A 23,693-nucleotide genomic window follows, 5' to 3' on the forward strand; every position below is an offset into this window, starting at 1 on the left:
ATGCCACGGAAAGGGAAATAATGATTGAAGGAGCAGTAATTGAAAAGGTGGAGTCATATACTTATCTGGGACAAGTTATTAGCTGTAATAATGATAAATGGCTGGAAGTCAAGAGAAGAATAAATTTTGGATGGATAGCATTCAGGAAATATAGTCACATACTGAAGAGCAATATCCCAGTTTGTCTGAAACGTAAAATAATGAACCAATGTATACTCCCCACCATGACTTATGGAAGTGAAACTTGGGCACTTACCAAAAGAATGGAAGAAAAGCTGAGAACTACACAGCGAAGAATGGAACGAATTATATTGGGAATCAGACTGTTAGATAAGAAGAGAAACACATGGATTAGGCAGCAAACTCAAGTAAAGGACATTCTTATCAAAACTAAAGAACTAAAATGGTCTTGGGCAGGACACATAGCTCGAAGACATGATGACAGATGGACTAAGAAAATAACAGAATGGTACCCAAGAGGAGCTAGAAGAAAACCTGGAAGATAAAGGCGGAGATGGATAGATGAAATTCATGAGTTTTTGGGTAGTAAATGGATGGCCAGTGCTCAAAACAGAAGGAACTGGAAAGTTGCTGGAGAGGCCTTCATCCTGCAGTGGATTGAAAATGGCTGATGATGATGATGATGATAATTTTTGGAAAAAGAAAATTAACAAAATTCACTTTTTCCTTGATTTTCCTTCTAACAAGTGGGTGTTTCATGTAGTTTCATGTAGCTGAATAGAAACTCATTGAAGTTAACCCTTTCATCTTTTCTGTGTTTAATGATGAGCTGAAGTTTATGTACAGTACAAAGAAAATGTTCAATACAAAGAACTTGAAGTATTACTGAAATGTGACTAGGGTAAGCTGGTAAGCAAAAAAAAAAGTAGGATGCAGTTTCTGAGATGAGTTTCTACAGAAACATTACAATACAAAGTATAAATAACCAACACCTGTAATGGATTCCATGTATTACTCTTTGTTATCCTTTCTGACCATTGCCTTATTCCCTTATACAAGGGAATAACGCAATGATCAGGCCACACCTTGAGTACTGTATACAGGTCTGGAGGCCTCATTTCAAGAAGGATGTAGAGTTGCTAGAACGAGTACAGAGAAGGGCAACAAGATTAGTGAATGGAACAAAGGGTTGCTCTTACGAAGAAAGGCTTAAGTTTTGCAAATTACAGTGTCTGGAGACTAGGCACCGGCGAGATGGTCTGATAGAGGTGTATAAAGCCTTGAATGGTTTGAGCATGCTCAATGCTGATGGGATTCTGCCTCTTGCTCAGAATATCACCTGAGAGGGCATAAATTCAAATTGAGGAAAGACAGATGTTGGATAGATGTGCAGATTGAGCAGGCTCAATGCTGATGGGATTCTTCCTCTTGCTCAGATTACAAACCCGAGGGGGCACAGATTCAAACTGAGGAAAGACAGTTGTAGGGTGCGGAAGTTTGTCTTTAGCCAGAGGGTAGTTGATTGCTGGAACAATGTTCCATCTGTTGTTGTGGAAGTTGATAGCTTAAATAAATTCAAGGCAAAAGTAGACAAACATTTGAAACCAGTGGATCGGTGAAATGGGAAGGTTTTTTTTTTGCTGATGCTGTATAAGCTTGCTTTCTTGCATCATGTACCTCTACCAATGCTAATGCTATTATCATGTGTCTGTTGTTTATGGATATTACTATGAATATTAATACATCCATATTAATCTGAGTTCACATTACTTACTACTATGGATGTATTTGAAAAAAAAAATAGAAATTATAATTTGGCAATGGCTACTAAACTTAAATATTATTATGCATTTGAATATATACACTAACAACTCATTAGCCCATTACTGTTATCCACTTACAGAAATGGCTTATAAACTGGTTTATAGTTTAATGGTTTACACACCAGTACTGTCTTCAAGGAACCTGATTATTCAGTTTTCAAAACGTTTCTGTTTATACTCAGGCATGACCACATAAGTCAGGAGTGTACAATTAGTCATTTGACAATTAATATTATCATCAATAGTAGTTAACAATCATGTGGAGTCAAATCAGGGACAACAAAAAATGTTTTGTAGTCAATATTTGTCCTAGGGCTTTGTCTATTTCCAGCACTACAAACAATTTTTATTCTTATCAGTACCATACCAATTTTTTTGGTAATACTGCAATTGCAGGAACATTATTAATTTTCCAATGGTAATATAAGACATATATAAAAATTTTATTAGAAATAACACAAATCTTCTTCTTTTCCCATTAAGCATGCTGCTTGTTGAGTTCAGATTGATTATCCTCCCATCTTCTTCTTAGCCTTTCTCTACTTTGTTTGCTGATGGGTCTCCACAATAGAAATACTTTTGCCATTATACACATACCAGTTCAAAATGTTTTAATGGTACTATACTGTATCAGTGTATGGCATTGAGGAGATGAAGTATGAGACAAGTCTGGTAGATGGTCTCTTGAATGCAGTGAATGTTGGAGCTAATATAACAGATTTGCTGCTTAGTATTACTAAATACTAACAGAAGATATATTGTGAATGATGTTGCCATCCTGAACAAGGTAAATGATGGAAGTGATCACAGAATGGTAAGATGCACAATTGATATAGACATAAGAAAATAAAGGAAAAAACTGAACTTGAGTAAATAACATGAAGGTTTTTGAAATAACAGAAGAGGAGAAAAAGCAGTATGTAAAGGAACTTAAGAACAAGTTTGAGCTTCTGCAGACTGTTCAGGACCAAGATATCAAGGAATACTACAACTTTCTGAAAGTGATAAAACCCAAGAAACTTAGAGGTAAAAAGAAATCCAAAGAAGAAAAAATTAGTCAAGAACACTTGTCATGATGAACTGAAGATGCAAGATAAACACTGACAAAGATAAAATTGAGTATACTGAGTTATGCAAAGCCATTAGAAAGAGCTCAGAGAGGACATAAGAAGATTTAACACAAGAAAAGAACGAGCATTAAGGGAAAACAAAGGACTTAAATCAGCAGCCATGGGCAGTAATACAGAAAGACAAATGATACTGAAACTGAAGAATAGCGATGGTGTACTTATAAACAGCAGAAGACTACTATAGAGAATTATATAAATAGCGAGGGAATAATGCCAGCAGTGGGGAAGATGGATCACAAATTAACAACACATATGACATACCTGATACCCTTCCTCATGAGGTAGAACATGCATTGAAGAAAATGAAGAATCAGAAAGCCCCAGGTGAAAATGAAGTTACTGTAGAGTTGTTAAAATTGGGAGGAAGAGACATAACACAGAAACTGGCAAGACTCTGCACAAAACACATTAGGAAAGGCATGACACCTAAGTAGTGGAATAATGCAATCATAATTTTGCTGCATTAGAAAGGAAATAAATCAGAAATTTGAAATTATAGACCAATTAGCTTGTTGTCCACATCTACAAGTTGTTCACAAGGATCATTACTAATGGATTAGAAAGAATACTTTTTTGAGAATCAACCAAAAGAGCAAGCTGGCTTTAGGACAGGATTGTCAACTATGGATCACCTTCATTTAATACCACAGCTAATGGAGAAAGTAAATGAACATAAAACACCATTATGCCTGGCATTTGTGGATTATGAAAAGGCATTTTACTCCATACAGCATAAGGTAATGTTTTGTGCACTAGAAAGTCAAGGCCTAGATACCCATACATTATGATATTGAAGAAAATATATAAGAATGCTACCTCCTTTATTAGACTAGACAAAGATGGTAGCAAATTTAAAATTGAGAAAAGAGTTCGACAAGGAGACACAATATCTCCGAAGTTGTTTACTACTGCCCTTGAGGAAGCTTTCAAAAGATTAGACTGGTTGCAGAAAGGAGTCAATGTTAATGGAGAGTATCTAAACCATTTATGATTTGCAGATGACATTGTGATCATAAGCCATGATCCCAAAGAATTAGGGGAAAATCTTAATCAGTTATGCCGAGTTAGTAAGGATTTTGGATTAAAGATGAATATGGCTAAAACAAAAGTAATGATGAACAAGTATGCCACAGAAAGGGATATAATCATTGAAGGAGTAGAAATTGAAAAGGTGGATTCATATACTTATCTGGGACAAGTCATTAGCTGTGATAATGATAAATGGCTGGAAGTCAAGAGAAGGATAAATTTCAGATGGATAGCATTTAGGAAATATAGTCACATACTGAGGAGCAATATCCCAATCTGTCTGAAATGTAAAATATTGAACCAATGTATACTCCCCACCATGACTTATGGAAGTGAAACTTTGGCACTCACCAAAAGAATGGAAGAGAAGCTGAAAACTACACAGTGAAGAATGGAATGAATTATATTAGGAATCACACTGTTAGATAAGAAGAGAAACACGTGGATTAGGCAGCAAACACAAATAAAGGATATTCTTATCAAAACTAAAAAACTGAAATGGACTTGGGAGGACACATAGCTCGAAGACATGATGACAGATGGACTAAGAAATAACAGATTGGTACCATTTGGTTATTTTCTTAGAGGAGGAGCTAAAAGAAAACCTGGAAGACAACAACAGAGATGGAAAGATGAAATTCATGAGTTCATGGGTAGTAAATGGATGGCCATTGCACAAAACAGAAGAAACTGGAAAGTTGTTGGAGAGGCCTTCATGCTGCAGTGGATTGAAAAAAATGGCCAATGATAATTACTAAACAGTTTGACTCACACTTGTAGAAGTATTTCTGAAATTATATTTTGCCAGAAAGTACAAATACAGCACCAGTACAAGAAAAATAACAATAGAATTTAAATATCAGAAAATATAAAAAAATAAAACCATAATATTGTTATACACAAATTTTTTTATAAATACATTTATGCAGTCTGATTCACACCTATAGCATAATAATGGCACACAGTTCCACTTCCACACATGAGAAATGTTTATCACCCAGTCAGCCTGCTTCCCAAAGTGCTTATGCTGAACATCATACTACAGTATATTTTCTGTGAGTTTTAAGTATTTCAATTCATTTCATTGGCAAAAAATAATAAGAAATAAGCAACACTGGTGCTCAGTGTTGCTTATTTCTTTACAAGTATGTAAAGAAATTTAGCAAAAAGGTCTACATCAGAAATCTAGAGCAAGTGAAACCACTCAGGGTGGATAATCAAAACAATTATAAAGTTTAAAATAGTTATACTGGGTACTATTACATGCTTTATATTTCAGTCAGCTTGAAATTGGCCAGATGAATGGTTATTCTGTTCTTTTTGGAAAGTTTACTTTATTTAAATTAATCTATTGAACTGTTTTGGTTATTAAATGTTCAAAAGAAAAAAGCAAAGGTTTTCTAAATTGTTAATGATGGTCATAGTTAATTATAAATTCAGGAACATTTTAATTTCTAGAAGTGCAAACAAACTGTTAGTCAGAGAATTGCCTGCTTGTACATGCTGGTATTAAACTATTTTATTTGGAGATAGGAGTAGACTAAACAAAATAATACATATAAGTTTCTGTATTTTTTTGAACTCATAACTTTTTTGTATGCATTTTACAGATCTCAAACATTTAAATGTTACTTACCATAGTGTCCGTCCTCACTCTCTTAATAACTTGGAGGAAATTTGGAGAGAATTCCAGCCTCTTCTAGTTCAACACCATCTAGATTACACTTTTAAATGGCTTCAGTGAAAAGTTTAGAAGACAGAATGTAGTTAAAAAAAATGAAATATCCTAAGGATGGAAAAATATCTGTAAATATTAGTTTTAATTATGAAAATAAATAGTTATTGTAGTAAACATTATTTTCTTATATTATTAAACATCAATAAAATAACAGTTGCACCGATTTTTGATATGATATGTTATGATTCCAACTCAGGAAAAAATTTGTCAGAAGAGTCATTGAATTATATAAAGAAAATTAAACACTTGCAGATTACACCACTAACTAAATTTTTGTTTCCAAATACAAGGACCTAATGGTCAGGGCTCCCACTAGGATGGTAGCTAATCATAAATTCTTGCATTCCAACAAAACATGATAAAAAACAAACCAAATTTCAAAATTCAGATTGCTATTTTTATTATTGATTTTATGGGATATCAAAATCTTAGGCCATATTGCTCTAGTCTGTTTTAACTGTAGATGTGTATTGCATCAAAAACATGCAAATCAGACATGGCCTGATTTCCATGTTCTGCAGAACTCGAAATGGCTCATTAAGAAAACCCTATTCCCTCCACCTCAGCCTAGCTAACTACAACCCTGACTGAAGAGGTCTTTTGAGAATTTCTCCCGTCTCCAACAGGATTCCAACTTAGACCTTTCCATATGAGTAAAAAGTATCAAAACCACTATACTGTCATGAAAGATGCAAAATTTGGAGAACTGAGATTAATTATTATTCCTAGCTGTTAATGTTAAAACTTGTCTTGCAGGAACTAGTAGTAATGCGGGAAGAAATTTTTTATGTTTAAATGAAATAGACATTTTTCCAATGTTACCAAATCCTAAAACTACAGTTCCTAGTTTGTAGTTCATGGATATCTAATTTTACATGTAGGATCTTAAACTGATCCTGTATGTAAGTAAAGTTGGACTTCATTTGCATATGCATCATCTGCTTTAGCAACCGAATACAAAGTAATTTTGAGGAGGAACTGCAGCCCACCAGTTCAAAACCATTGCATTCCAGGATTCAAAGTGTAACTGCAAAGGGTCTGCTCTATGTTACTCAAATTCTAAAAAATACAAATCCCCTTTTCACAGTAGCATAGCTACCCTTTTTCGGGCCAGGAGGCAAAGAACATGGTTCAGGCCCCTACTTAATTAATGAAAATTGCAAAAAGAGGAGATAGCCAGGTCCCTAAAGGGCCCAGGCGCATTTGCCTTCCCTGCCTACATTAGCATTAGTAGAGGCATATCATGCAAGCTCATGCAGCGTCAGCCAAAAAAAAAAACCACCACTCTTTCGTTCGAAATACCTGTCTAGCTGAGCCTTAAATTTATTTAGGCTGTCAACTTCCACAACAAGGGATGGAAATCTGTTCCACCAACCAACTACCCGCTGGCTAAAGGCAAATTTCCGCACATCTATCCTACATCTGCCTTTCCTCAATTTGAATTTATACCCTCTCAGATGATTATTCTGATCAAGAGGAAGAATCCCATCAGCATTGAGCATGCTCAAACCATTCAAGGCTTTATACACCTCTATCAGATCACCTCGCCGGTGCCTAGTCTCCAGACACTGTAATTTGCAAAACTTAAGCCTTTCTTCGTGAGAGCAACCCTTTGTTCCATTCACTAATCTTGTTGCCCTTCTCTGTACTCGTTCCAGCAGCTCTACATCCTTCTTGAAATGAGGCCTCCAGACCTGTATACAGTACTCAAGGTGTGGCCTGACCATTGCCTTATACAAGGGAATAATCACCTCCTTATCCCTGCTAGAAAAATTCCTGTATATCATTGACAAGACACCATGAGCTACTCTTGCAGCCATCTGCACTGCTCAGAAAACTTCATATCTGCCTGCACAATTACCCCCAGGTCCTTTTCATTCTCTACCACTGTCAGTGTAGTACCACAGAGTTGATACGTTACTCTGGGGTTACTGTTTCCCATATGTAGTACTTTACATTTGTCAATGTTAAACTTCATTTGCCACCTCTCAGCCCATCTGTTCAACCTTTCCAGATCCTGTTGCAGCAGCATACTGTCAGTAGTAACCTCAACAACCCTGCCAACCTTTGTATTGTCTACAAACTTGGACAATAAGCTTGATATACCATCATCAATATCATTTATAAATACAGAAAACAACAATGGACCCAACACTGAACCCTGAGGGACTCCACTAATAACATTAGTCCACGACGAGCAGTGTCCATTGATTACCACTCTCTGTCTTCTCTCCCTCAACCATCCCTTTATCCATAGCAGCAATTTGCCTCCAATGCCACACTGCTCCAATTTGTGCAGCAGTCTTCCATACGCAACACAGTATCAAAAGCCTTTTTAAGATCCAAATATATAATATCAAAGTTATTCCCTGCATCCAGTTCTTTTGTGACTGCATCGCAGTATCCAATCAAATTGGTCAAGCAAGACTGCCTTTTCATGAATTTGAGAATAGTGATACCCATATATCTTCCAAGTGATCACAAAACCTGAGCTACTGACTCACATGTACTGTACAATACACAACTGGGCTATGTACTTTATATTATATTATACTTCATATGCCAATCACAGATTTGTAGAACCATTATGCTACAATATTTAGGGGTAGGAATAGAATTAATCTAGTTACCACAATGGCAATCTGCTACCAGTATTCCATCTGCTAGTCAGCTAGTACTAACTGTCTTACCATTGTTGCTATTACACAACTACTAGTAACTGACTCAACTAACTATGCAAGCTATTTGTTGTCAGCATCAGTTTGGCCAATTTTACTTAGCAGAAGAGTATTGTAATGTTGGTCAATAGAAACCAAACAACTCCTTGTGAAAATCAGGAACAAAAAATTAGCAGCGTATCCACTTATTGCTGTAGTCGCTTGAACATAAGCCATAGGCACCAAAATGTTTATACAACTCAAGTAACTTAACTTTAATAATGAATAAAAGAAAAGTGTAGAAGTAAAAACTGCAATTAGGTGGCAACAATGCATTATCAGTATGATGTAAAGGTTCCTGACACTGTTGGACAACTTTCTCGCCTCTTTGTTGACGATATATACAGGAATTTTACCAGTAGGGATACGGTGATGATTAACCTGTTGTATAAGGCAATTGTTAAATAGTTAGGCTACATGTTGAGTACTGCACACAGGTTCTGAACTGGCACACTGTGGTCCTTCCCCCCCCCACCCCCGGACACACAAGGAACCTCAAAGAACACACACCTTGAGTACGAGTACTGCATACAGGTCTGGAAGGCTCATTTTGGGAGATCTGACTGTAGTGTTTAAGGCTTTGAATGGATTGAGTAAGCTTGATACTGATGGAAACTTTCCTCTTGCTTGGCCTACACACATGATGGAGCATAAATTTAAATTGAGGGAAGATGGATGTAAATAAATTTTCTTTCAGCAAGTGGGTAGTTGACTGTTGGAAGAATCCTCCATCTGGTGTTGCAGAAGTAGTTAGTTTCTATAAACTTAAGGAAGAAGAACACAAATTATTAGAGATGGAAAAGTGATATGGGAAGTTTTTTTTTTTGACTGATGATACATAAGATTTCTTGCACCATTGCCACTACTAATACTAATGGCATCAAAAATCAGTCTGGTTATTTAGGAGATCCTGGTGGGGGAGATTCTTTGGTAATCCTACACTTTAGTGTTGTGAATCACGGTCAGCCTGCAAGTCGCCGCCAGCTCCGAACTGTCATGAACCGTATTCTGATGAGCAGTTCCAAGTTGCTGAGCATGCATGACACTCACTCTATCTGCTGGTTGCTGCTGTATCTTCCAATCTAAGTGCTGTGAATTGTCATGGCGCATGCACGACACTCTCCATATCTGCTGGTCCACATATTCTGATGGAGCAGTTTCGGCTTGACTGAGCATGTACAACACTTACTGTATCTGCCGTACTATATACTGGCAATGTACTACATACACGCAGAGTTTTTTATATATATTTTTTTTTGTTTTCAGAAATAAAAAATAATAATTTGACTACATAAAGAACTTGATTATAAAAATAAAAGTAGCTAGTTATAAAAGCAATAATGGACAAACACTCACAAAAACCTATGTATATTTTTTTGTTTTCAAAAAGAATAAAAAAACAATAAAGAAAATAGGTAATTATTATTAATTTTAAATTATTTTTTTAGGTAATGTGTTTTCATATGTATAGCTTAGCTTAATTTTCAGCACTCACCTCATACGAGGTGAGTGCTAAAAATTAAGCTAAGATATACATACGATATAGTTATTACATTACAGCACATAAGGACTCCTTAAAAAATCAAGAGTAATGTGTTTTTTATTGGCTGAAAATAATATGAGTATATTTTGTGATTATTCATATATATATATATATTTGTAATATTAATTTGTACACATTACAGTGTTACCAATTAATGTATAAGACACTTTCCTTACAATCATAAGGTCCTTGTCCTTCTGTGGGAAAATAATAATAATGTATAAAAAATAATAATACATGTTGGAAATGCACCTGATGAACAGTGTGTTGTATGTAATAAAATTGCAGGATCATCTAGACAAGACTGCAGTAATAGTTAAGACACAGCATGGGTTTGTTAAAGGGAGGTCTTGTCTGACCAATTTGATTGGATACTATGATGTGACTACAAAGGAACTGAATGCCAAAAATAATTTTGATATCATATACTTGGATTTCAGCAAAGCTTTTGATACTGCTGCATAGGGAAGACTGCTGTTGATGTTATTTGGTTTTTAGGAGCATTAGCAACTAAGGCCATATTGCTCCAGGGATATGCAGTGGTCATTCCTTGACCTTTCTACATACTCCATATTTGGTGGTCATGGGCTCGAACCCCGGTCTAATCAAGAAGCGCGTGCTACGCATTACTGCTCCTGCCCACTAAGGTGCCTAATTGGTTTGTACAATAAATAGTGTCTGTGAAAATGAAAAGTCCACAAGGCACCAGAACTAAGAAGGTTAAGGGATAGTAGAAAGTGGAAGTTAAGTAGTGGTTAAACAGGTAAGAGAACCACTACTTCACTTCCACTATCCCTTAAACTTTTCTTAGTTTTGGCACCTTGTGGATTTTTCATATTTCCATTTTCACAGACACTTTATTCTACAAACCACACATTCATTATATATATATATATATATATATGCCCTATTGCTAATCAAGCTAGCTACATATTGGCAGCCTTAAGCAGTCACGAGTTTATAACCTCCTCTGGCTTTGGATGGTCTACCATAAAGTTATCAGATTCCTTAAAGTTATTTTTCTTTGGAATGTCCATGGTTTTTACAATGTGTCCCTGAAAGGTGGATCACAAAACAGCACATCACCACATACTAGAGACTACCTGCTTTCAAGGTCAATTTTGTGCATGTTATACATCATAAGCTTTCCCTTGAAAATGATCAACAATATCTTCACCCACAAATAAGTACCAAGGCATCTGATAACTTTATGGTAGACCATCCATAGCCAGAGGAGGAGAAGGTTGCAAACTCATGACTGCTTAAGGCAGCCAATATGTAGCTAGCTCTCTTATCTTATCCTTGATTGTATTAGCCTTTACTGTAAACCCCTGGCTTGTAGCTGTGAAGGGTATTGTGTACGGCGTGTTCTTTTTGTATGCAATAAAGAGTTCTTCAATACTATTATAACTGCATTAGTGTGAACGGCAGTAATTAAGTAGGGTATGGCAAATGTAGTCTTAACCACAGTGTCTGAATGGAGTTAAAATGAAACTATATAGCTAAATTTATGATTTATTTTTAAAAAAGTGAATGATTTTTATTATAGTTTAATGTATAATTTATGTTACATTATTTATTAATGATGAAAAAGCTGTACCCTTTTGAATTTGTTTAATTATATCATTTAATCATTAAATTGACAAATAATTAAACCTATTGATTAATATTATTTAATTCTGACACTAAAAATATAAAACAACATCTTTATTTTTCCACAATTCATTATGGTGAACTCATTTTTGTCCCCAGGTTTAAGGGGAGGGGATATGGTAGTCCAACTGAACAAATATACAAAAAATATACATTTTTTTCCCCTCCTCTATGTTTGCATCCCTAGTATAAGGGCATAAGTCCAGGTAAGTGACCCAATAGTATAACATCCAATCAGAGTATTTTTCTTCTATACCTCTGCTCCTGTTTGCCATCTGAAAATATTTCTAATTTGAGTCTTCATATCTTCATCACTTTCAGTCTCTGCTTACTACCGCTTCTTTCTCCTCTTTAATTCTCTTAATAATTTGCCTGCATAAAAATGGCAATGTTCCATTCTAAAAATACTAAAATACCAAAGTGACATTGCAAGTAATACAATAAGTTATATAGGCACCAACTTATATGTAATACAGTAAGTAAAATTATACATGGCTTTCATAAGACCCAACAAACTATTCAGATTACTCAAGGTCAGGAGTATCCCTGAATAGTTTCTCCCAAATAACTAACTGATAATATTAATGACAAAATCAAGCTGTAAATTTTAGATTTTGTTAAAGAAAACCTTCCATAGAACTGAAACACAAATAGCTGCATCAGGTCAAGTCACTCAAACATGTCGATTAACAACAGTGAGTGACACTTAACTAATGGGAAACTACAAATGACAACAAAAGGTAGAACAGAGCATGTCTGATCTCACTTCTTACATAAATTTAATGAGGAAATAACCATAGCTCAAATTTACTTGACATGACAACTAAATGGTTAATATAAGCTGTAGGCTACAGGAAATCAGTTGTAATAAGTAATAATCTACATATTAGTATAGATTATTATGCATTACTATTCAAAATTTTGGGATTCATAAATTTTAAATCAGTCTATAAGCATATACCTCCTATTGCATATATTAACTAATATAGTTATGATCACTACATACAGCAGCAGGTCAGCTGTTATAAGCAGAACTTAAAAATGAGCAGTTCCCTTCTGGGGGGGAAAAAACTGAATTGTTTGCTAATTTGTTTAAAAAAGTGACTACATTTCTCACTATTGAAACTAATACTTTTATAGAGCATACTTAATGAATTTTTTTTTTTTTAAATAATTCACATGACGTACCAGCCACTGCATCAGTAAAACACATTTAAATTGTTGATAATGTACAAAGCATTTGTTACCATATTATTTATCAGCTTTTATCAATTAAGAAATCAATTGTAATATCAAACTGCAATGCATAAAAATTAGTGTTCTGATCCTATAAATCACAGATACAAATGAGTGGAAGTATTTTTGTTTCAGTTGCTTTGTGTACTTTCTTTATCAATAGGAAGCTTTTCTTCTTCAGGACACAGATTTTCTGATGGTATTGATAAAAATTTTTTAATAACATCTTCCAAAGCAATACCATGTTGTGCAGTTTTATTACTGAGAGCATCATAAATTTGCAAAAGGCAATGTGCATCTAAAGCTGCATATCTAAGTTGTGAATCGCGAAGAGGCCTTCTTTCCCAGTCAGAGAGCTGCTCTCGTTTATCAAGACTGAAGCCTAGAACAAGTTCTGTTATGTCACTCAGTGAATTCAGTTCATTTAGTTGCGTATTCAAAACACTGTGGGCACCTTTAAGGTCAGTAACATCTGGATTTACTAACTGTGGGTAACTGCTGTATAAATATTTTACAAATTTTTTAATATCCATCATGCCTTCTGCTTTTTCAAACTTTTCTTCAGCACCAGGAAATAATATTTTCAAATTCTGATTATGCTGGGCTTCATCTCCTGAGAATGTCAGTTTTAACAACTTAGAATTATGGTAAACATAATCAAAAATTAAATCCCATTGCCCTGGTTTCAAGACTGAGTTAAGTCTTATACAGTCCAATAAATATACAACATCTAAAGTAGCAAACTGTAAAATAGAAATTCTTTCAGTCCAAAAACCCAACCAAGGCCTCCACTCTTCATCAATAGCCATTACTGAACAGCGATTAATATTCTGGAGACACTGGACAAAATTCTCTGCATCCTGTACCATCACAATATTGCAAGTTGTCAAAGGAAGGGTTAGGAATTTTACATTAGCCAATGCGACCTCGTTTGTTTCTTCACATTTCTCTACAGAACTATTCTGCCGAATGTCGTTACACATCTGGAATAACGGTGACATTACTGATTCCGAAATATTATAATGCCTTACGAAATGCATTGCACATTCATTATCTTTATACTTAACTAACTGAAAAATTAAAAATATTTGAAGACTTTCATCTGTACCTATTGTTATATTTATCAACTCTTTAAAAGCTTCAAGGGAGCATTTATTTTTTGCCACATACTTCTTCCACAACAAATATTTTATAGCTGACTTTCGGTTTTTAAAATGTTCGCTTTTTCGGCGTGAAATATCCATCATATCTATTCGTTGCGTTATATTTGTTTGCTGTCTTCCAGGATGCGTACAACGATTTCTCACATGTAACAAAAATGGACATAATCTGATTTTCCAGTAGTTATATATGATGCATTTCTTTTCCGACTGTTGAGTTAAATTCCAACAAAATTTAAAAATCCTTTGAAAATGTCTTCCCAGCATTCTAAACGGCATAAAAAAACATAATCTGGATAATGTTCAATAAAATGGGTGATGGAAAATAACGTTTCCTAATGCAACTGTTTGAATTTGGAGGAATTTATAAATACTGTAAACATAACGTCTTTTTTTAAGTTGCACCCCCACATTTAGTGCAACACAGTTGTTGCATCCGGAAGTAAACACGCACACTTCATTTCCGCTACTACGTAAATGCCACTCTGTGGCAAGTGTAAGACAAGTATAATTAAATTCGAAAAATTTATTATTTAAAATTTATAATAATTAAAATTCAAAGTTACGATTGCTAACACTGATTCCGTAATGTCATTCTAATTAAATAGATTTGTGAATAAGAAAAAAAAAAGTAGTGTATTCTATGCAGAGTTACTTAAAGTTATTGAAAAAAAAAACCTGTAAAAGCTCTTTCCTTTTCCTTAGCATCAGTCAAATACAGTATTGCTTTTCTCCATGGCAATATAATGGATCGCTGTTGCTTGATTTTGAATCAAACCAGCTAAGGCAATGAAGCATGAATATATTGTGTCTGTGATCTGAGTATTTCTCTCGTCAGTTTGCCCATTTACGGGATGAAAACAACACAAATTAGCCGAAGAAAACCATTCAACATTTGCACGAGCTCAACTAACTCGGCTGCGATGCACAATAAAAGATGGAGTGCCCATCTATACAGGTTGTTGTAGTAGAGTTTTAGGAGCATCGGCGACTAAGGCTATATTGTCCGTAAATTACGTGTGTTCTGAGGTCGATTTTCTGCTTTCTAGACGAAAACCCGAGTTTCCGGGATAAAAACCATACTACCCTTCCCTTGAGACCGACTAACTCAGCCACGTTGTGAAAAAGATCTATAAAAATTCCTTCTGTCATCCACAGTAGTCGAACTCAGGTCTTTTCTAACCAGCGTGGATAAGACGATGATCCTACCTACTGTGCTACTCACGACAGCCATCTAGACAGGACTCTGAACTTTTCTACACGGCGTTGAAGGACTGCAATCGTAAGTACGCTGCTAACTATCAGGACTAATGGTCATCTACTTGCACTCATTTGGAGAGGTCTGAATTTCAAGATTATCATGGGTTGGAGCAGGGCTGGTTGAATCGATAGAGAAACTGACTTATCCAAGATGGACAAATGCCTAAAGCACGAGATTGGGTAGGATTTGTGAAAACTTCAACAGTGTTTACAGAAAGAAAACACATGACAGGAGGGTAGAGGAGAAATGAGTTAGTATTAGTAATGGAAAATGGTGCATGGAAGCAAATTTACAACGTCAGTTATAAATTTACTTCCTTGCACCGTGTGTGTATACACACTCAATAATTACAAAATTATTACCACATACCTAATACCAGGTTTGACCACTATTCGCACAGATAACAGCCGCTATTCGCCAAGGTATTAACTCCACTAGATATTTCAGTCTGCAGCCATATTATTATTATTATTATTATTATTATTATTATCTATATGGTGCAAGGAAGCCTGAGGCTTATGCTGCACCAGCCAAAAAAAAAAAAAAAAATAATTCCCAAGTTACCCTGAGTAAGAGAAGTAGAAGGGAATCACCAAGAAAGAGAAGAATGATGATATCCAGCTGAGGACCCTGGGTGTACCAAAGCCCATACTCACCAGATGTGAGCCCCTATTATCTCCAATGCTTTCCGCTGTGTCGCAATAGATTACGATTACGTGTCCAGACGCCTCACTTTTTGTTCCAAACCATATCACAGGTGTTCAATTGGAATGACGTCAGGCGAATTTGGAGGCCAATCAAAATGGGTGATATCTTCACTGTGTTCAGTGCGAACGAGATGACATGGCGCATTATCCTCTTGAAAGATCCTGTTTCTATCTAGGAAAAAATATGACATCCCAGGGTAACTCCATATAACTCCAAGGGTTCATATCTAGTGAGTATGGGCTAGGCATACCCAGGGCCTGAGCTGGATATCATCATTCTTCTCTTTCTTGGTGATTCCCTTCTACTTCTCTCTCTCTCTCTCTCTCTCTCTCTCTCTCTCTCTCTCTCTCTCTCTCTCTCTCTCTCTCTCTCTCTCAGTGTAAATTTTTTTGGCTGGTGCAGCATAATCCTCAGGCTTCCCTGCACCATATGATTAATACAATAATAAATAATAATATGGTCTCCTAAGAGATGCCGATAGACCTCACAATTATCTGCATGGGTACCACATACCACAATGGTATCGTCACCGTCCTCCCCACACCGGGTGGAAAAGGCTCGGGTTCGAATCCCGTCGATGACCCGAGTAACTTAGTGGGCTTTTTTTTAACTCCGTGGCTGAGTTAGTCGGTCTTAGGCGTAGATAACAAGGTGGTTTTTCACCCCAGAAACTGGGGTTTTTTTTCGTCCAGTAAAACAGGCAAATCGACCAGAGCACACACTCAATTTACAGACATAAATACAAGTTTATGTATTAAATTACGGCTTACCCTAATATAATAATTGAATTTTTTAAAAGACCTCACAAGTGAAACGTTGATCCATACTCACCAGAGTCCTAGTTCGTTCAAACAAACTATGCACCATTTAAGCAACCGCCATTGCCACCTGCCTGGATAGTGGGCACCATCCACGATGGGTCCATGGACTTGTGTTGTTTGCGTCACGCACGAAGAGTCCGAATATCTGTTACACCAGATATTTGGACTCATCCGACTAGCGCACTCGTTTCCAGTTCTCCAGTGTCCAACCAGCGAGTTGTTGACACCACAGCATTCGCCGTTGACGATGATCAGCGGTGAGGAGAGAATATCTCTTGGGTAGTCTGCTTTTGAACCCCATACATCTGTACGTGTGGCGCATCATCATTTGGAGAATTGTTCTTGCATGTCCCGTATTGTACTGTGAAGTTAACTGTTGTACAGTGATCTGCCAGTGAGCCCGTACATCGAACTGTACTTTTTACTCACCACGAATATCCACCTTGAGTAATCCTTTAAAGTTTTGTCAGCAGGAGGTGGTTTGACACCATTCTTTGTACACCTTAAGAACAGTGGGAGGTGGTTTGACACTCTATGTACACCGTAAGAACAGTGGGCCATAAGCACTCTCTCTTTCTCTCTCTCTCTGTGAATAGAATAACAAGAAAGTGGAAACAAGAAGGTAGAAAAATGGAAAAAAGAGGAAGTAGTCTTTGCAGCCAGAGGCTGGAACATAGTAGTATAGGGGTATAGAGTGAGATGCTGTACAAGCTGGAACAGAGTGGTATAGGGGTAAGTTACTACTATGGATGAAGGGAGGTTTAATTGAGATAAGACAGAGAGTGGTTATTAATGGGCACTGCTTTTCTTGGGATTAATGTTATTAGTGGAATCTTCCAAGGTTCATTGCTAGATCCATTGTTTTTATTAATTTTTATAAATGATATTGATGAAAGCATATTAGGTTTAATATCTGTTTGCAAATGATACTAAGGTTGGCAAAACGGTTAATGACAGTAATCAGGGTGTATTACAAAAACAAAATCTGTGAAAATTAGGCAGTAGGCTAAGAAGTTCAAGTGAAGTTTAACGTTGATAAATGCAGGGTGCTCGATATGGTTAGCAATAAACTCAGAATAGCTAAGGTAGCAAATGCTAAACCTATGCAGAGCATGGGCAATAAAGTGAAATAAACAAATGAGAGACAGATAGAGAATGATAGAAGGGGGAAAGAAGGTAAAAAAATATATACAGGATGTCTCAAAAATATTGGTACAAACGTTCAGGGGAGGTAGGTAACATCTAAAGGAATGTGAATCGCATAGGAACCCATAACCGGAAACGTCACGGGAAAGTAGCAGCAGAGGCACAAGAAGCAGAAATGACACAAGACAGTAATTAGTGGCAAACATTTATTTGACATAATATTAACAATGGAGTACGAGATGGATGCATTTCATGATGTTACAACAGATGCTCGAAGGTTCCACCATGAGACGCGATGCATGCGTCACACCGACGCAGCATAGATTGGCAGACACGGTCGAACACACCTGGAGTTTCTTTGACAATAGCAGCACCGCAGACGAGTCTCGCCACGAGATCCATTTCCGTCTCCACAGGCGATTCATACACGATAGATTTGAGGGCCCCCCCCCCCACAGAAAGAAATCGAGGCTCGAGAAATCAGGTGAGCGTGGGGGCCAGGCAATGGGTCCACCACGGCCAATCCATCGACGCCCAAACCGCCTGTTCAAATGGTCATGAACACACCTTCCAGAATGGGCAGGCGCCCGGTCATATTGAAACCAAATGTTGCGTCTCACATTTGCTAGAACATCGTCAAGTCAACCCTGGTAGAATTTATTCAAGAAAGATCCGATATTTAGCGCAGTTCATGCGTTATTGTAACAGGTATGGGCAGCTAAGCAGTCACCAACCATAACTGCCCACACATTTAGTGCGAAGCGATGTTGTGCCGCATGCGGGCGCACACCGTGTGGGTTGTCGTGAGCCCACACATGAGCATTGTGCTGATTGAATACTGTAATGCCTTTCCGAGTGAAATAAGCTCATCTGTGAACAAAACATAGGCTGGAAAATTCAAGTCTTGAACACTTTCTTGAAGAAACCACTGCGCAAAAGCCACACGTGCAGGATGATCTTGGGGGAGCAGTAACTGAACCCTTTGGAGATGAAAGGGGTGTAAGGAATCGTCGTGCCAGACACTCTGTACACTGCAACGAGACACTAAGGTAGAGGCAACGGCACGTGTGTTGGTAGTAGGATTATTCTGGACGGCATTCAACACACTTTCTTCCATGGCGGGAGTTCGCGTCGAACGTGGTCTGCCCGCACTACTTCTTTTACCTCTAAATGACCCATAATCGCACAAATTTTGATGCACACGCGCAAACAAACAGTGGTCCGGTACATGTCTGTCTGGGAAGCGTTCTCCATAAATTCGTTGAGCGGCTCGTCCATTGCCCTCTGTTAATCCATACACTAGGTGCATGTCTTCAAGCTCACAGTTCGTATATCGATGCATGCTCTTCGTGCGGCGACTACTGCTTGAATGAGTAAACCAGGAATTTCCCCTGTCGCGAACTGATGAACAGCGCCGTCTACTGACTTACGGTGAGGTTTCCGGTAATGGGTTCCTATGCAATTCACATTCCTTTAGATGTTACCTACCTTCCCTAAACGTTTGTTAAGAAATAAATAATTACAAAATTGATAAAATAATTACAAATTGACAAAATATGGATGTTGCCAAACAACATACAAAACTAGCCTCTTGTCAGGTTTTTATTTTTTTCACTTTATATATACTGTATGTTAAATAGAATAACAAGAAAGGGGAAATAAGAAGGTAGAAAAATATAAATTAGAAGATGGCAAAATGGGGAAATTGTCTAGGTTCTGCTTCTCAAACTATCTGTGGTGAAGGACCAGTTCCTTTTATTTCCAATCCGTCGCAGACCGAAACTTTTGGAAAATACAGTCGTCGCGGACCGGTAACGGAAGAATCGTCCCGGACAAGTAACGTCCACGACGAATTTCTAATTCGTCGCGGACCGGCACAGGTCCGCGGACCACACTTTGAGTAGCACTAGTTTAGAGTAGTAAAAAAAAAAAAGCAGCAGCAAATGCTAAACCTAAGCACAGCATGGACAATAAAACGAAAAAAAAAAAAAGAAAAGAAAGTGAGGGAGATGGAGAGTGAGGAGCATAAATAAGAAGTAAATAATTTCAAAATTGACAAAACAAAATAAGGATATTGTCACACAACTTACAAAATCAGCTGCCGACCGGGCTAGCCGAGTGGGTAAAGTACCTGCCCGGCAACCCAAAGGTCGCGGGTTCGATTCCCGCCTCGGGCTTGGATCACTGTACTGCAAAAACCTTTGGAGGTGCAATATGGCCACAGAAGCCGATGCGCCAACAACTACCAAATCAAAAAAAAAAAAAAACAAAATCAGCTTTCTAACAGGTGTCAATGGCAGGGTTTTCATGCAAAATGGCAACATTTGTCTTAATTTCTGATGTACACTGATTTTGCTTGCAATCATTTGCAATCAACCATTGCTTGCAATCCTGGCTAGTCCCATTCTAAGATATCAGTCTTACAAGTTTTATTTTATTTATTTATTTTTTTTTACTTGAAATATCGAACGGTAGGTTTGGGTAAGTTGGTTGTTTAACAAGAATTTCCGGCTGGTTGATGTTTGTAATAGATCGTAGTTAGAGCACGTTAATGAAAGCTTGTCCGTTGAAACAGGAAGGGTTGGAAGTAAACAAGTTAATTAAGGAATAAACAGGGATAAGTGTAAAAGGGTAAAGTGTGTTAGCTGTCTGACGGCACTAGGGGTTTCCCCCGTTTCGGCGTTGTATATTCTGTTTGTGTAGCACATTACTCTGTGGAGGCCAGAGATTTAAAACTGTGTGGGCAGTGAAATGTCGTGTAGTGTTATGTTCTGTTGTTCTTGTGACCATTTAGCCGTTGAGCCCTATCGTTGCCCACACTTTGCCACGAGGAGGCAGGTCAGGCACCCATAGATTTTTAAGTACACTGGCAGGCCCTGCCACCTAGTTTCCGAAGATTTCAGTGGCAAAGACCTATGTATATATAAGGTGTAAGGTGTAAGGTATATTGTTGTCATGGGGCACCAGGGGTTTCCCCCATCTCCGCGTTGTTTTCTTTGTGGGTGTACCAGTTTCCTGGGAATGCCAGAGGTTTAAAAGTGTGTGGGTATTGTACCTGTGTAATGTCGTGTACCGTTGTTCATCTGGTCATTTAGCCGCTGGACCCCTGTTGGAGCCCAGCGTTGCCCCACCTTCGCCCCGTGGAGGCAGACCAGGAAACACCAGTAGACTAAAATTTACTCTGGCAGGTCCTGCCGCTTAATTTCCTGAGATTTCGGCGGCTAGGACCTAAAAAAAAAAAAACTTATGTACACGTACACATACAAGCACATACACATACAAGCACATACACATATATGCACATATACACAACAGTGATACATAATATATATGCATCCATGCAATCGTCATTATTTTGGATGTTTGCATACAGCACGTGTGCATGCATTCATACGGCAGGAATAGGGCAGTGAGTAGGATAATTAGGCCGAGACTGGGCGAAGATTATTTTTGGGCTAGATTAAATTTTGTGTGTAGGGTGCTCGCGTTGTCTATAGATAGAGTGGGGAGGGGAGGAAGAAGGTTGGGGGAAAGGCAGAAGTATGAGGGACACAGAAGAGATTCCCCCAGGTGGTCAGTGAGGCATGCCCATGCCTCACCAGAAGGAAAGGTGGGGTAGCAGGGGAACGAGGCGACTGGTCGTCTCGTCCTCCTGCCAGGAAGGGGTATTAAAGGAGAGCCAGGCTAGTGCTTGGCTCAGGCCGCCAGATTCATCCTTCATTCAGATTTTTTGTCTATCTTCATGGTTGCTTGGTAGGTCATCTTTGGTGTTATGCACATTTTGGCTTCTAGCCATTATGTGGCTAGTGTGCATTCAGGTCCCGTTTTCTTCTGTACAAGGCTTCGGCGAACTTTGAGAAGGCAATATATTCCTGCTTCCCGTCCAGGAGGTGTTGTTCTCTATCTCTGGGCAAAAAGGTGATCCGGCTGATGAGCTGGCAGCGGAGGTCATCATAAAGCTGGCATTCATGTATAAGGTGGTGCCAGCTCTCCAACTCTCCACAGCAGCAAGTAGGGTCATCTGTAATGCCTAGGGCTGTAAGTTTAGCCTTAAAGGCACCATGTCCTGTTAGCAGGAAGGTCGTGTGGAGTCCCGGCGTGAACCATGCTGGAGCCATTGGATAGAGTTTGCCAACATTGGGGAAGAATCGTTTGGTGACTTCTCCCTTTGGGGAATTCTCCCATCTGGTTTGCCAGGTTTGCATGAGATGATTTGTAAGTCTGTTTTTCTCAGTCAAACGGTTTGTGGTAGGATCTGCATCGAAGCCGGCGAAGGTGCAGGCTCTTCCCTTGGAGAGTTCATATAACACTCCACATTTAGCTACTTCGAGGTCTAAAGGTAGGGTTCCCGCCAGCACCTGCAGCGCGTGGGTGCTAACTGTTCTACAGGCCCGGGTTATAGCAAGCAGCATGGCTCTATGGATAGAGTCGAGGATTCTGCGATTTACAGCCATGGTGACTTTGGGGTACCATGCTCCGGAAGCATAGGTAGCTATCGGCAGGAAGGCGGCTTTGTAAAACAGCTTGAGGGGCTTCTTTTTCAATCCCCAGTCCCTTTTTGCTACTCTGGTAACAAGGGCTGTATAGCCCCGTATCTTCTTATGGATGTATTTCAAGTGTGCCTGGAAGGAGAGAGTGGGGTCCAGTATTACTCCCAGGTATCTAAGTTCCTTGGACAGTCGTAGTGTGATACCATCAATCTTAATCTGTGGGGGTCTCCTGTAATCTAGGGCACCCTTGAGGAGAAAGGAGTCCGTTTTGGTTGAAGAGATCCTAAGGAAGTGGATATTGGTCCACTCTTGTAGGATTTCAAGGGCATGATTTGCCTTTCTTTCTAGCTGGATTCTGCTGTTTGCCTCTATCATCAGGATGAGGTCGTCTGCAAACGCTTGTGAAGACGCCTCTCCAATATCGGTATTTAGGAATTCATCCAAGACTATGTTCCATAACGTAAGTCCTAAAATGGAGCCTTGTGGACAGCCTCTGTTGATTTTTCTGGTGAGTATTTTATATGGAGAATTCACCATGATGAGTCTACTGGAGAGGTAGCTTTGGATTACTCGATAGAGGTTGCCTGGCATCCCACTCGCCCGGAGCCGGGCCAGGACGCTCGGCCACCAAAGGGTGTCGAACGCCCCAGCAAAGTCGATAGAGATAGCCAGGAAGTATTTGCTTTCTGTGGCAGCTGCACGTGTAAGGACGTTCTTCAGGGCATCGACAGTCGATGTTCCCGGTCTAAAGCCGTACTGGTTTGGGGACATTAGGTTTGCCTGTAGGTAGTGAGCCTGTATTCTGGTTAACAGGAGTCGTTCCAAGAGTTTACTGCAGACTGTTAGTAGGGCTATTGGTCTGTAGGAAGTCGGTTGGTCTGATATATATATAAAAGGGGAGCATTGCAGTGAATTTACAGCCGAATTGGGGTATAGGTTTAAGTGAGAAGGGTTAAATTTTGCGCTAGTTAAATTAAATTACTTTATATCCATACTCGGTAAGTTAAATTTGAGTAGGGGAACAGATTGACGTCCAGTTTAGGTGTCATTTCTGGGTGTTCAGTCAGTAAGGATTTGTTGATAGGGTCACCATTCCCTTACTTAGTTTCCTTGCTGCTCTTTCCTTGTTCGTTTGCTACGGGTCTACTCTCTGCTTTGTTAATCTTCTGCTTTATTATGCAGCGGAAATCAATGTCCTCCTCTTTGCGAAAAGATCCTGCGCGAACTTACTGAACGCATTGTACTCTTCTTCCATGTCCAGTAAAAGGCGTTCTCAG

At 38.4% G+C, this 23,693-nt stretch overlaps 2 protein-coding genes across 2 annotated transcripts in view; one reads left to right on the top strand and one right to left on the bottom strand.

Moving 5' to 3' along the window:
* Nucleotides 1-5,687, top strand: part of LOC150087867 (F-box only protein 39-like) — a 44,545-nt gene extending 38,858 nt beyond the window's left edge. Inside the window, exon 6 of the mRNA XM_090369946.1 lies at nucleotides 5,554-5,687. Within this exon, the coding sequence (XP_090226072.1) occupies nucleotides 5,554-5,687 (134 nt within the window). The remainder of the gene's footprint in view (nucleotides 1-5,553) is intronic.
* A 7,262-nt stretch (nucleotides 5,688-12,949) lies between these two features.
* On the bottom strand, nucleotides 12,950-14,256 carry LOC150087868 (exonuclease mut-7 homolog). The gene has a single exon (XM_090370479.1). The coding sequence runs from the start codon at nucleotides 14,075-14,077 to the stop codon at nucleotides 12,962-12,964; it is 1,116 nt and encodes a 371-aa protein (XP_090226605.1). The 5' UTR covers nucleotides 14,078-14,256; the 3' UTR covers nucleotides 12,950-12,961.
* Between the last annotated feature and the right edge of the window lie 9,437 nt (nucleotides 14,257-23,693).

This window comes from Mastigoproctus giganteus, chromosome 3 (assembly GCF_048544385.1).
Source record: "Mastigoproctus giganteus isolate SK-2022 chromosome 3, ASM4854438v1, whole genome shotgun sequence".
Classification (NCBI taxonomy): domain Eukaryota; kingdom Metazoa; phylum Arthropoda; class Arachnida; order Uropygi; family Thelyphonidae; genus Mastigoproctus; species Mastigoproctus giganteus.